The 12,292-nt window shown below is 29.9% G+C and overlaps 1 protein-coding gene across 1 annotated transcript; it reads left to right on the plus strand.

Moving 5' to 3' along the window:
• Positions 1 to 203: 203 nt before the first annotated feature.
• On the plus strand, positions 204 to 9,645 carry LOC113382778 (forkhead box protein O-like). Its single transcript, XM_026621009.1, has 6 exons — positions 204 to 505; positions 3,596 to 3,838; positions 4,548 to 4,686; positions 4,795 to 5,112; positions 5,211 to 5,581; positions 9,439 to 9,645. Exons 1-5 carry the CDS (start codon positions 243 to 245, stop codon positions 5,547 to 5,549), a joined length of 1,302 nt encoding a protein of 433 aa, XP_026476794.1. The 5' UTR covers positions 204 to 242; the 3' UTR covers positions 5,550 to 5,581; positions 9,439 to 9,645.
• The last annotated feature ends 2,647 nt before the right edge of the window (positions 9,646 to 12,292 follow it).

The following is a 12,292-nucleotide window of genomic DNA, read 5'->3' on the forward strand; positions in this document are numbered from 1 at the left end:
TCAATTAGAAACCATCAAATCAATCACATGTATTGTGCAAATTTTTATTCAATTTCAACAGCAGACAATTTTTTTCTTCGTCTTTTAATCACCAAACGAAATGTTACATAAAATGAAACCATCTAGTGGTGAAACGGTTTGCTAGTTGGATATAATTTTATATTCCAACAAAATCTTATAATTAATTTTTTATCTTCTTCCAGAATTCCATAAGGCACAACCTATCTCTCCACAACCGCTTCATGCGCGTCCAGAACGAAGGCACGGGGAAGTCCTCCTGGTGGATGATCAACCCTGATGCCAAACCTGGTAAATCTGTGAGACGTCGTGCAGCCTCAATGGAAACCTCCAAATTCGAGAAAAGACGAGGTAGGGTAAAGAAAAAGGTAGAAGCCATGAGAGTTGGTTCCGGATTGACGACAAGTATCACCGGAGATAATCATTCGAGTCCTGGAAGTTCGGTTTCGGAAGGATTGGATTTGTTCCCCGATTCACCGATACACAGGTAAGAAGATAGATATAATTCTTGTCTAATTGTTGCTCTTTTCTGATCATAGTTTATAAGTGCTTGGGCAATGAGTACCTACTGATAATATTTTTTCACCATTGGTAGAAAAAATGTTATCTGGCTTCATTGGAACATTATGGAAAAAATATCTTAATATGGAATATACTATCTGGTACTACTTTCGCTTTTATTTTTTAAATAATTTTTTGTTTATGAAAATTATACCAGGATTATTTTTTTATTTTCTTTATATGGAATATTTTTTGAAATTCACTTGCTTGGTTACTTACTTGTTTACTTATGTACCATTATTGATTAACCATGGACAAATTTTGCTTATTGAGACAAATTATGCTCTGATTAATTTATTTCATATTTAGCTATTTACTCTTTTAAACATAAATATATTTCTTCTTCATCCTGCTTACTTTTTCATAACATTATAGTCGCTTTTTATAATATTTCAGCATTTTTTAAATCTACTGTATCATTCTTAACCACTACTTTTCTACTGCTTGTCTTTACTATTTTTAAATTTAGTGCTTGCTCTCTTATAATATTTTATATAATTTGTTTATATCTATTTTTAATCCTTATAATCTTTAAATCTCAATTCAGGTTCACTCTAAACCATAGGTTTCCAAACTTTTTGTATTGTGGACCCCTTAGGTGTTGCCATTGACCTCCTTATTTAGTCGATATCGATTTTTTATACATTTCTTTACTACTAACATTAAACATATAAGTATTTAACATTTAAAATGAAAACACAATTTTAAGTTTAGACATTTTTTAATTCACAATATAAAATAGATATTATAAAGTGTTTGGTTATCTACTAACATAGACCCCTTGAAAGTTATAACGGATCTCTGGGGGTCTTTATGAGTAGGTTTGGAAACCACTGCCTTAAACCTTTATCGAATATTTTATTATGAATTTCAAAATGCATGAAGTATGAATGGTGTCTTCATTTTTTATATTAATTGTATTTATAATGTTTTGTTTTTGTACATTTTTCCGATATTTTATCTCTTTGTTTTGGCATGTGCTCTATGGAAAAAGGAATATTAAATTATAATATCATTATACTATATTTTGATTTTAGTTTCATCAAAACTACATATAGGGGCATTTCCTTTATTTTATTATGATTTCAAAATATTCTATTCTTATTTGTGTGATAATGATGTTATAATTTCCACAATTCCTAATTAAAATCATCAAATGCTATTTTGATTTCAATTAATAATTACTTCTTTCACAATATGACTTCTTTGACCCAAGCAAAATCTAACATAGAAGTGATTTCATACTTTATATTTCGGATTATTTCCAGAAATCGATTTTAATATCTACTAAAATTATTTCATTATCTAGTTTTATCAATTCATTCGTAATATTGCAAAATCGTCCACATCCCTAGGACGGTTCCTTCATTTGAGAAATATAATATTTATTAGAAATATTTCACAGAAATATGTAACACAACATTACATAATCATAATAAAAAATATATTGCAAAATTGCTGGTAATTAACTACAAAAGTTCAACTTACAGCAAATTAACAAAGTGATCTATCTGTATACAAGTAACAGTTATTATATAAATAATTCGAAAAAAAAAACTTTAGTTTACGCGGTAGGACACTGACGCAATGCAATAATGGAACTTGTTCGAATGAACATACCTAATCTTTCTCTCAATTGCCCATTCAATTCGTATTCTCTTTCACCAAAGTACCAATCTATTACAAAAATCCCTTGAAAAAGTAACATATTTCAACAATTCTTCAGTGAAGACATATCTTTCTCCAATCGGTCTCAATTAACGAACGGCCACGGTTCAGTAACTCAATATGATTTACTGTCCGTAATGGCTTACAATTATGTAATCTGTTACTGCTAAAGTATTTATGACATTCGCATGCTATTAAATCGTTAACTATCGGAATTCATTGAACGAGTGTGACTGTGCATGTTTAAGTGGTATTTTATTAGATAGCCAGTTTCTAAGGTCCTGTATTAGAATTTATTGGTAATTTATCACAAGTTAGCAATAAGTTGTAAAAAAATTGGCATGGTAGTAGTTTAATTGGTTTTCACATTTATCTGCATTTGTGCTTCTAGATTGATCATTCTTACAGCTTTCAGCATTTTATTAATACAGCTTTCAACATTTCATTTTTACAACTTAACTTACTTAAAGCATTTTACCTAACTTCCACATTTTTAAATAATGCAACTTTCTCCTTTATGATATTAAGCATTCTTTCTAATCATATATATTAATAAAACTTGTTTCTAAAAAAAAGTACAGGGGATCTGATAAAAACTGTCTAAAAACTACGTATTTTCTGTGCGATCAGGTGTTTCTTCTAGCATTTTCCTAATCCACATATTTCATATATCTTCAACTATTCCTGATAAAATTCTTCCAGCATTTTCCGAAAATTGCTGGTCAAGATCTTCCAGGATTCTTCTGTTTCAACATTTCATACACCTAGCCTTTTCCTATTTAACATTTTATATATCTTTAAATTTCCTGTTAAGATCTTCTAGCATTCTCCTATTTCAACATTTCATATATCTTTAACCCCTCCTGGTTGGATCTTCCATCCTTCTCTTGTTTTAAATTAGCTTGGTGAAGATCATTCAGGATTCTCCTGTTTCAAAATTTTATACATCTTTAATTTTTCCTGGTTAAGAGCTTCTAGCATTCTCCTATTTAAACATTTCATATATCTTTAACTTCTTGATTAAGATCTCATTTCAATCTCTTATTTCAACATTTCATATATCTTTAACTCCTCCTGGCTAAGATTTTCTATCCTTCTCCTGTTTCAACTTCTCCTGATCAAGATCTTTTAACATTTCAAATATCTTTCGCTTTTTCTGGTTAGGATCTGCTTGCCTTCTTCTATTCCAACATTCTATCCTGGTTAAGATCTTCTAGTCTTCTCCTATCTTAAAATTTCATATGTTTTTTACCTTTCCTGCTTAAGATCTTCAAGTCTTCTTTTATTTTACGCTACCATAACATTTTATTCAAATTTTTTCTAAAAATCAATCACCAAACCAAAACAGCTCCGCCGGATTCCAACTATCCCCGGACTTCAGACAAAGGGCATCATCAAACGCCTCGTCTTGCGGCCGATTATCTCCTATTCCGTCCCTGCACGGAGCAGAGCCAGATTGGACGACATCTGGAAGTGCTGGATATAATCCTCCAAACGATTATCAACCACAACAACAACCTGCCTTGGATCAATTGGCAGGAAATTTAGCTGAATCGATGAAACTACAAAATGTAGGAGATTATATGCAAGGGTGCGTTAAGTAATAAATAATAAAGGGTCTAATGAGTAGAAGAATATTGTATTTGAAAAGTTATAAAAATCGGTAGTTGATATAAGATAATCTAACACTTCAACAAAAGACACCTAACAATTTCTAGAATATTTACCCTAGTATTCATTTTGTGTCTAATTTGCAACAATATGAGAATAGACCAATTCTGTTTATTAATATATGGTTATATTTCGATATTGTTCTATTAGAATCAAATTCTATTAATTAATATACTAATTGTGAAAGTGATTGATAAATTAATCAGTATATTATTCTCCTACTCTTTTGATCTTTAATCAAATAAAAACTCATTTCTCTTTCAGGCACCCAACAAATTCATACATGAAAATAATATTTTTAATATAATTCTTTTAATAGAATTCTTTTATTAAATTCACATAAGTAGTTTTATTAAATTTTAAATATTTTACAAGTATTGTAGAAAATTGTAGTAAAGTAATTTGTAGTCGTAATAAATTTTTAAATATTTTTCAAATTATTTCTGCATGCGAATTCGCTTATTTTTATAAACAAGTACTGTAAGTTTGTATAGTATTTATTATTGTAAATATTTAAACCACGTGTTTAGATTGATACAGTAAATTAATAAAATTCCAAATTATTAAATTATAACATCTGAGACATTGATTTGCATATTTTGATATTTATATTCATTTTTTTCCTTTAGATTTGTAAATTCAGGAAATCAGCATATTCCTCCTCCGCCATACCAACAACCATATGGGACATCACCTTATGGCTTGCCACAATGTCCACTGCACAGAATACAAAATTGCGGTTGCATGCACTCTTGTGATCCTAGAGAAGTAAGTAAATCTAGTTTTGAATCAAATACATCATACACATTCCTTTACAAAAATCTGCTACAACTGCCTGTATAAATTTCTCTAACCAAGTATGTTTTTATCTTCTAGAGTCTATCACCATCATCTTGCCCTGGTATGTCACCGTCTTACCCTCAATCCGAACCATCTCCGGATCCCATGGGTGGTGCACAGTATCTTTCCACAGGTGGAGAATGTTCTCCATCCCAGGGTAATTCTTCACCTCCCAGTTCCCAAACCTCAACACTTCTTCTGAGGAGGAATGGGACAATCCTGGAACAGCAAAACCAAGCACCGAGCACAATGATGGGACAGTTGATGGGAGCTTTGAATAATAGTGCACTTTTGGATGATTTGAATATTAATATTGAGACTATTCCTGGAGGCTTCGACTGCAACGTTGATGAGGTAATAATTGATAATTAATAATTGATTGATAAAACCGTAACTTTGTTCAGTTCCATGTGAGTATTTTTTGGTAATTATATATTTTTTATATCTTTTAGTTAACCAAGCACGAACTGAGTATGGACGGTTCTCTCGATTTCAACTTCCAATCCCAAGCTGCTGCTGCAGCCGCCATGGCCGCTCACCATCAGCAACAACAGCAACATAATCACCACCAATTAGGTGGCAATCATCTACAACACTTGCACCATCAACATCTACATCACCATGCTGGCGGTTCCGTACAATTGGCGTCGGGGACTGGTCTTGGCGGTAGTGATAGTTCGAGGACATTAGGCGATGGTGGTGTCAATGGAAATGGTGCAAGGGGTGTGGCGGTGTCCAGTCAATCTGCTCAATATTCGGCGAGTGTGACACCACCGTCTTGGGTGCACTAGCGCCGCGGGCGCCGTCCTGACGGCGCTTACAGGTAATAATTGATAATTGATAATTTTAAAAAAATACTCTTACATATCATAGTAATAACAGTAGTTAACGTTTACTACTAGTATTTCTACTGCTTTTAACATTAGTAGTAGAATGTATTTATAATGGTCATAGTAGCAACCACTTGATGTAGGCGACTCAATATTCGAAAGAAACTCGATGGTTTATATCAGGTTCTCGAAAATGTATGATTTTCTAAATCTGTCTTTATATAGAATAAGGTAAATATTGCCACGTCACATTGAAATTCACAATTTTGTGACTATTCCTATGTTTGTTTGCTCCTGAGTAATCAAGAACAATAGAAGCTTCGCAAATCTTCTGCTATTTTTTTATATTGCATCAACTATGTCATGCTAGAGTGTTTGAACTAGACCAATTCCAAAATTAATATGTGATGTGATGAGAATATTTAATGTATTACAATTACTCAATTCATCCCACTTCTGTTAAAGTATCTGCATCCATTTCGTCATTAACCTTAGAACGCCTCTAAGAATCTACCAAGTGATTCCATTTTCTATGCACAACCGTTAATTTATTAATTCGCAAATCTATGCCCCTATATTTATGTACTTTTGTTCCTGAAGTGAAACCGTTTTATAACGGCGACTCGAAAAATGCCATCAATTAATAATTCGTGATCGGTTCGAAGGAACTTGTTCACAAAGTTGCCTACGCTTGTTTTTCACGAATTCGACAAAGTCGTCCAAGATCATCGAAGAGTGAAATTTGAATAATGGAGTCCACCAAGCAGTTTGCTGAAAAGTTATTTTTCGCACCGACAAATTATTAATGTGTTTTAACCGTTCAACTTATCGGTTCCAAGGCAAAAAAATTAAATTTCGAGGGGCAGGCAATCGTATGGTCGCGCGATTGGTTTTTCGTCATATATAATTGAATATTTGCAATCGAAGTTTTGGGCTGAAGTTAATTAATTTGTTCTTTGGTGGGGAAAAAACAAAATATTCCTTTAGGTACTTTCTAAGTAAATTTTCGGAATCGTAGGATCGATGTGATATAAATTCAATGAAAGGCTTGTTTGGTTTGTTAATTTAAATTCATTACAATGTTGATATTTGGAAAATTACCTGAATTAGATTGAAAATGTCCTTATAACATAAGCAAGTAAAACGCGAATAATCAGGCTTTTTTGTGGCTTAGGGGTTAGAGTTATGGTTTTCGACCGTGGAAATTCTCTAGGTTCGATACTCGTTTGAAACAAATTGGTGACAAGTGAAAACTTAGATAACAATATGCTTTCTATAGCCCTTTTTATTATCGGAAATTATGATCAGAAAACTTTATTATTAGGAATTGGTTCAATCATCATTTCATTCATTTTAGCAGCTAATAATTATAATTATCTTCACTAATATCATGATATTACAATAATTTGTAATTTATCCGCGTATGCCCAATTTTGTGGCCCATAAATAGCATACATTTAAAATCGTTTTCCACCCTGTTTTAAAACGAATAACGAGTGAAAAATTCCGCAGACATTTATTAACCGCATTTACTGCTCAGAGTCGCGAATTCTATTAAATATGGCTTGAGAAAGAACTCAAGTGTTGAAACTTTTTGCATAATTGCGCAGAATAATGTGCCATTTTCCCCCGCGGCCCCATCGCCCCTCTTCTTGGAGGAAAAGGAAAAGCACGCGTGCTCTTGGAGAGAGAAGTCGGAAAATGTCGTTTTGTAAAATTACATATTTTCTTAAAACAATTACTGTCAACATTTGTCGACAGGAAGTTCGAGCTTTTTCTTTGCAGTGAGGGATGATTTAAATGCACGACTTGATTTTGACGACTTATAGGGATGGATTTGCATTCATTAAATTCATTCAATTATAGAATACATACCCACAAAAACATACATACACACTCATATTTATATATATATATATATATATATATATATATATTAGGGTGGTCCTTAATATGGATATTTTCTAATTTTAGCTCCTAATTCTAACTTATACCAATGCTAAATAAACATTTCATGAGCACATTTTTTGCAAAAAAGAAATTATCTCTTTAAAATGGCTTGTAAAATCTACTTTTTTTACTATTTTATATTTTTATTGCCTTTGTTAGTATAAATGCATAGTTGGTCTTTTTTACCTCACCCAAATGTAAGCTTTTACAGAGGTTATATGAAAAAATCTGTTTGATATAACTTAAAAATAACAATACTTATAAAATAATTTAAAACACGTATAAAAGAGTTCAAAACTAAAAATCTATCGACGAGACAAAATACTTTTGTTATGAATATTTATGCATTTATCTTCTTATAGTGACGTCGTAAGAGTTAGGATGATAGCTCATCTTATGCTTTCTTCTTTAAAATAGTGTCGTTAAAATATTTTATACTTAAATTGTTTTTATGATATTGGTGGTGGACCTAGACAGAAATCTATATTTCTGCCTCACAATTAGATGTTAAAAGAATTTATTGGATGCAGTAAATCCACCCCTGTCTTATTCTTTCTGCAATCTTATTCCCACTTAATCAAATATGGTAATCATAAGGTAAACTCTATTTGTTTTATCATTCTTCCAGTTCCTGGCTCACAAGTCATTTGATTATCGAAGTAACTCATTTGAATAATTACGTAAAAACAGAAGATGTTAAAAGTTACTTTTTAAGTTCATTTCGAATTTAATAACCGTGAAGATTTAATTTTTTGCCAAACTTTTCAAGACACTTGTTAATTATCAGATTTGGAATTAACTGAGAAATGAGGAAAATGAGATATGGTTTTATAGTTTGAATATAGTTACGTAGTAAAACTTGATAGATACTTAAATAAATAAATTATGATAAATATATCTGTATTTATGTATTAGATTGGAAACTTAGTAAGTGCGGTTAAATGATTTTAGTTGAATATTTAGGTTTGCTGACGTAATCCAAATGTAAAATGCTTCTTGTGATGAATAATAGGCATTAGATATCCATTTATAAAATGGAGTTTTTTTATCCATTTCGGAGTTCAATGAAGGGTGGGAAATCAAATCGAATTTTTATGTCATTTATTTCTGCAATGGTGAAAAGGCATCTTAATCCCACAAAAGGTTATGAGCAGTTTATGATGACAAAGCCTAAAAAATGTGGCAGTGTCAATATTAGTTTGCCAAGTTTAGTTCTGGTGATTCTTCACTTAAAGATGATCTTCTTGCTCTTCATCTGGTCGTCCAGATGAAGTTGATCACAAAGGAATTGTCTGTCTTGAACTGTTATTACTAACCAACTGATCAATTTTGATGTCTACATTAAACAGCTAGCAAAATTAAACAATGCAGTTAAAAAAAGTTGCAGTTGACAATTTATTCCATTGTTGGCATCACATATCTTTGGTCAATTGGCAAACATTATTGGAGCTTGGTTGGGATTTTTTGCCACATCCACCATACAGTCTTGATCTTGTACCTGTACCTTTTTGTTTCGATCTTTGCAAAACTACTTGGATGGTGAACAATTCAATGATTATGATGGTATCAAATTGTACTTGATTTAGTTGTCAAATCTCAAGTTATCGAGCTTGGTTGGGATGTTTTGCCACATACATCATAAAGTCTTGACTTGGTACCTTCTGATCTGACTTTGTACTTTTTTACGATCTTCAAAAAACTCCTTGAATGATAAACAGTTCAATGATTGTGATGGAATCAAATTATACCTGAACCAGTTTTTTGCTAATAAAAACCATAAGTTTTATGAAAGTGAGAAGATGATGCTGCTTGACAGATGAAAAAATGAAGTTTTTGAGTTGCACGAAAAAATATCTTAGATTTTTAAGGTTATCAATTTTCATTTTTTTTTTTGTTGCAGATTTTGGACAATGTGCGAACGAATACCAGCCATTATGGAGGAGTGAAATCGCCGAAGCTCAATCACCCAAAAAAACGTAAGAACTAAAAAAAATCTTACTATAAAATTAAATTCTAGCTATTTCACTATCGTGATGTTTACCACCAAAATGATCTCAACTCCTTTCGTTCATGCAAATATTCTGAATATGTGTTAAATATATTTCTGTTGGATAGATATAAAAAATAGATATATCTCGGATGTCTAGTGCTAAGAATAAGAAACTTTGCTTTTTTATAATTCATGTTTTTATTCGGTTCTCAAAAAATTCTCATACTAACTATATACTAATTTTAAGAAATGATTTTGTGGAACTGGTAAAAACATGTGGAAAGTGCAAGCAATTGTATACATACATACATATGAATATATGTATATGTATATATGTATATATACATGTTAATAGCATATATCTATGTGGCTGAATCTACCTCGTAGTTCAGGTAAAGATAATTCTATATAATTTGACAAATTAAGCGCCTCGATTTAGGACAGTTAATATATTTTGCATTTTTGCCACAATATAGATAATTAAATTAGTATGTACAGGATATTTCTTTTATGCCAATTACATATAAAGCTTTTTATTTAAAAAAATTATTTTTAAAATTTAGATTGCGTTTATATGAAATTGATCTTGCAAGCAAAGAATTTTTTATCAACTTATTTATTGGGTGAAAAGTTTTTCACTGGATTTTGATTACATATTATGCTATTGTCGCTAGAAATAATAAAGCCTTTAAATATTGAAGTGATTAGAATAAAAAGGTTTCATTCTATTTATAATTGAGGAATGTTTAAACAAAAAACAACCGTGTAATTGCATGAATGCCTTGCCTTGTAAATATAAATAAATGGTTATATTTTTTAATCTTTGAGTAACATAATTTTACATCGGCTATAAGATTCCGCGTATTTAATATTTGTATAAATAAAATCATTAAATGAAATATATATATTTGTATGCGTGTTGTAAATATGTCTAAGCTTTAAATAATTATTCTCATTTTTGAATATTTAGCAAATTTTTAGACATATAATGTCTTCTTCACGCGTAAATTTAGTTTGATATTCTGATAATGTTCAAGGGAGTGCTTGGACGATTTTTAGATTTAGAAAAATGCTCATGAAAGCTAATTTCTGGCTATGAATTAAATAATAGATCATTATAAAGAACTAAGTAATTTAGAGATTGCTGAGTGACATCATTAATGCAAGTAAATTAGCTAAATAATAAATTTTTTTACATCTCATTATTAATAAGTTGGATTTTGTTCCTGATTCGTAATTCCTGATTCGTTCCTGATTCGTAATTTTATACTTGTGGACACTGCGGGCTTTAATTATTTAAACAATAATAATTAATATAAAAAATAACCATTACTTCATTTTTTTAAATGTAAATTATTTAACCCTTTCCACTCGGATGCCGCCGCTCCGAAAACTTTTTGCCGTGCTTTGAAGACTTCAGTAAAATTTGAAAAAAAAAATCAATAAATTTGCTTTTATTAATTATTATTGATTATTATAATATTTTTCGATTCATTTATTTATATAGTACAATTGTTTCTTAAAAATCCATTAATAATTATTCTGAGCAAAAACAGAAATAATTTTTAATTTATGTAATAAAAAAACTATTTGACGCACTTTTTGAAAAATGAAGGTTTTAGTGCAAAAAAGAAGGTGCAAAATTTATAAATTATTATTTAAAAAAAATATTTTAAAGACTTCAGCTTTATTTAAAACAATTAATTAGCCTTTACCAATTGAAATTAATTTATAAAATTTTTAATACAAGCGTTTGTTAAAAATCTATTAATAATTGTTATGAACAAATCCAGTTATAATTATTAATTTATTAAAAAACAAAAAAAAATGACGCAATTGTATAAATTTTTTTCAAATCAAGGTTTTAGCGATTGAAAGCTTTGCAAAATTTTATTAAATATTTATATGACTTCCTAATCAACAATTATTATTATAAAAAATATATTAATATTTGAACCAACTGTGAACGTCTTTTTTTCAAAAACTATTTATCATCATTAGTAAATTAAGTAGACAAATTTTTGTCGAATTTCATTAAGATTTATAAAAAAAATTTAAGCCCGGAATTTATTAGTTAACTTAAAACTTTTAAGTTAAAAGATACATCTAAAATTGCGGGTTTACATGCCAGAAAAAACAGGCCCAGAAATTGTTTTATAAAAAAATCCACATCAAGCACAATATCATCCAAATATACGTAATTAAAAGCATTAATAATGTACGAAAGTCAAATTATTTTATTAATTAGCTAGACATATTTTATAGTCAAAGTCGATAGTGTGTATGTTTCAATATGATTGTTTTTATGCGGAAATTTGTTTACCATTAGTAGTTAAATTTTATAGTTAAATTTATTAATAGTCGTTTTGTTTTAGTTATTCTAGATAATGTATAAATTAGTAGTATAGATCGGTTAATTTCTAATATAAATATATATAATATATTGTCTCATAGTTTGATATATAATAGAATTTTAAGTGAGGGGTACATGAAATATTTATGGCGATTAGCTGGAAGTTTGTAGATTGAGGATATCATTTGCTGAATACAGATTTGTTTGAATTAGTAATAGTAATTTAGAAAATTATGAAAAATTTTATTGATCCAACTTTGTTTGTTCTATTATACGAAAACGTACTCAAGTTGTAAAAATCATTTGTTCTTCATTTCACTTTTTGTACCTAAATTATATAAAAATTTACAATCGTTGCAATACTTGTAATGACTGCAGTTTTGCAATTTTGTTTATTTTGCACTCCAATCA

This window comes from Ctenocephalides felis, unplaced genomic scaffold (genome assembly GCF_003426905.1).
Source record: "Ctenocephalides felis isolate EL2017-DRISC unplaced genomic scaffold, ASM342690v1 CF-g0.4_SCAFFOLD_03570, whole genome shotgun sequence".
Taxonomy (NCBI): Eukaryota; Metazoa; Arthropoda; class Insecta; order Siphonaptera; family Pulicidae; genus Ctenocephalides; species Ctenocephalides felis.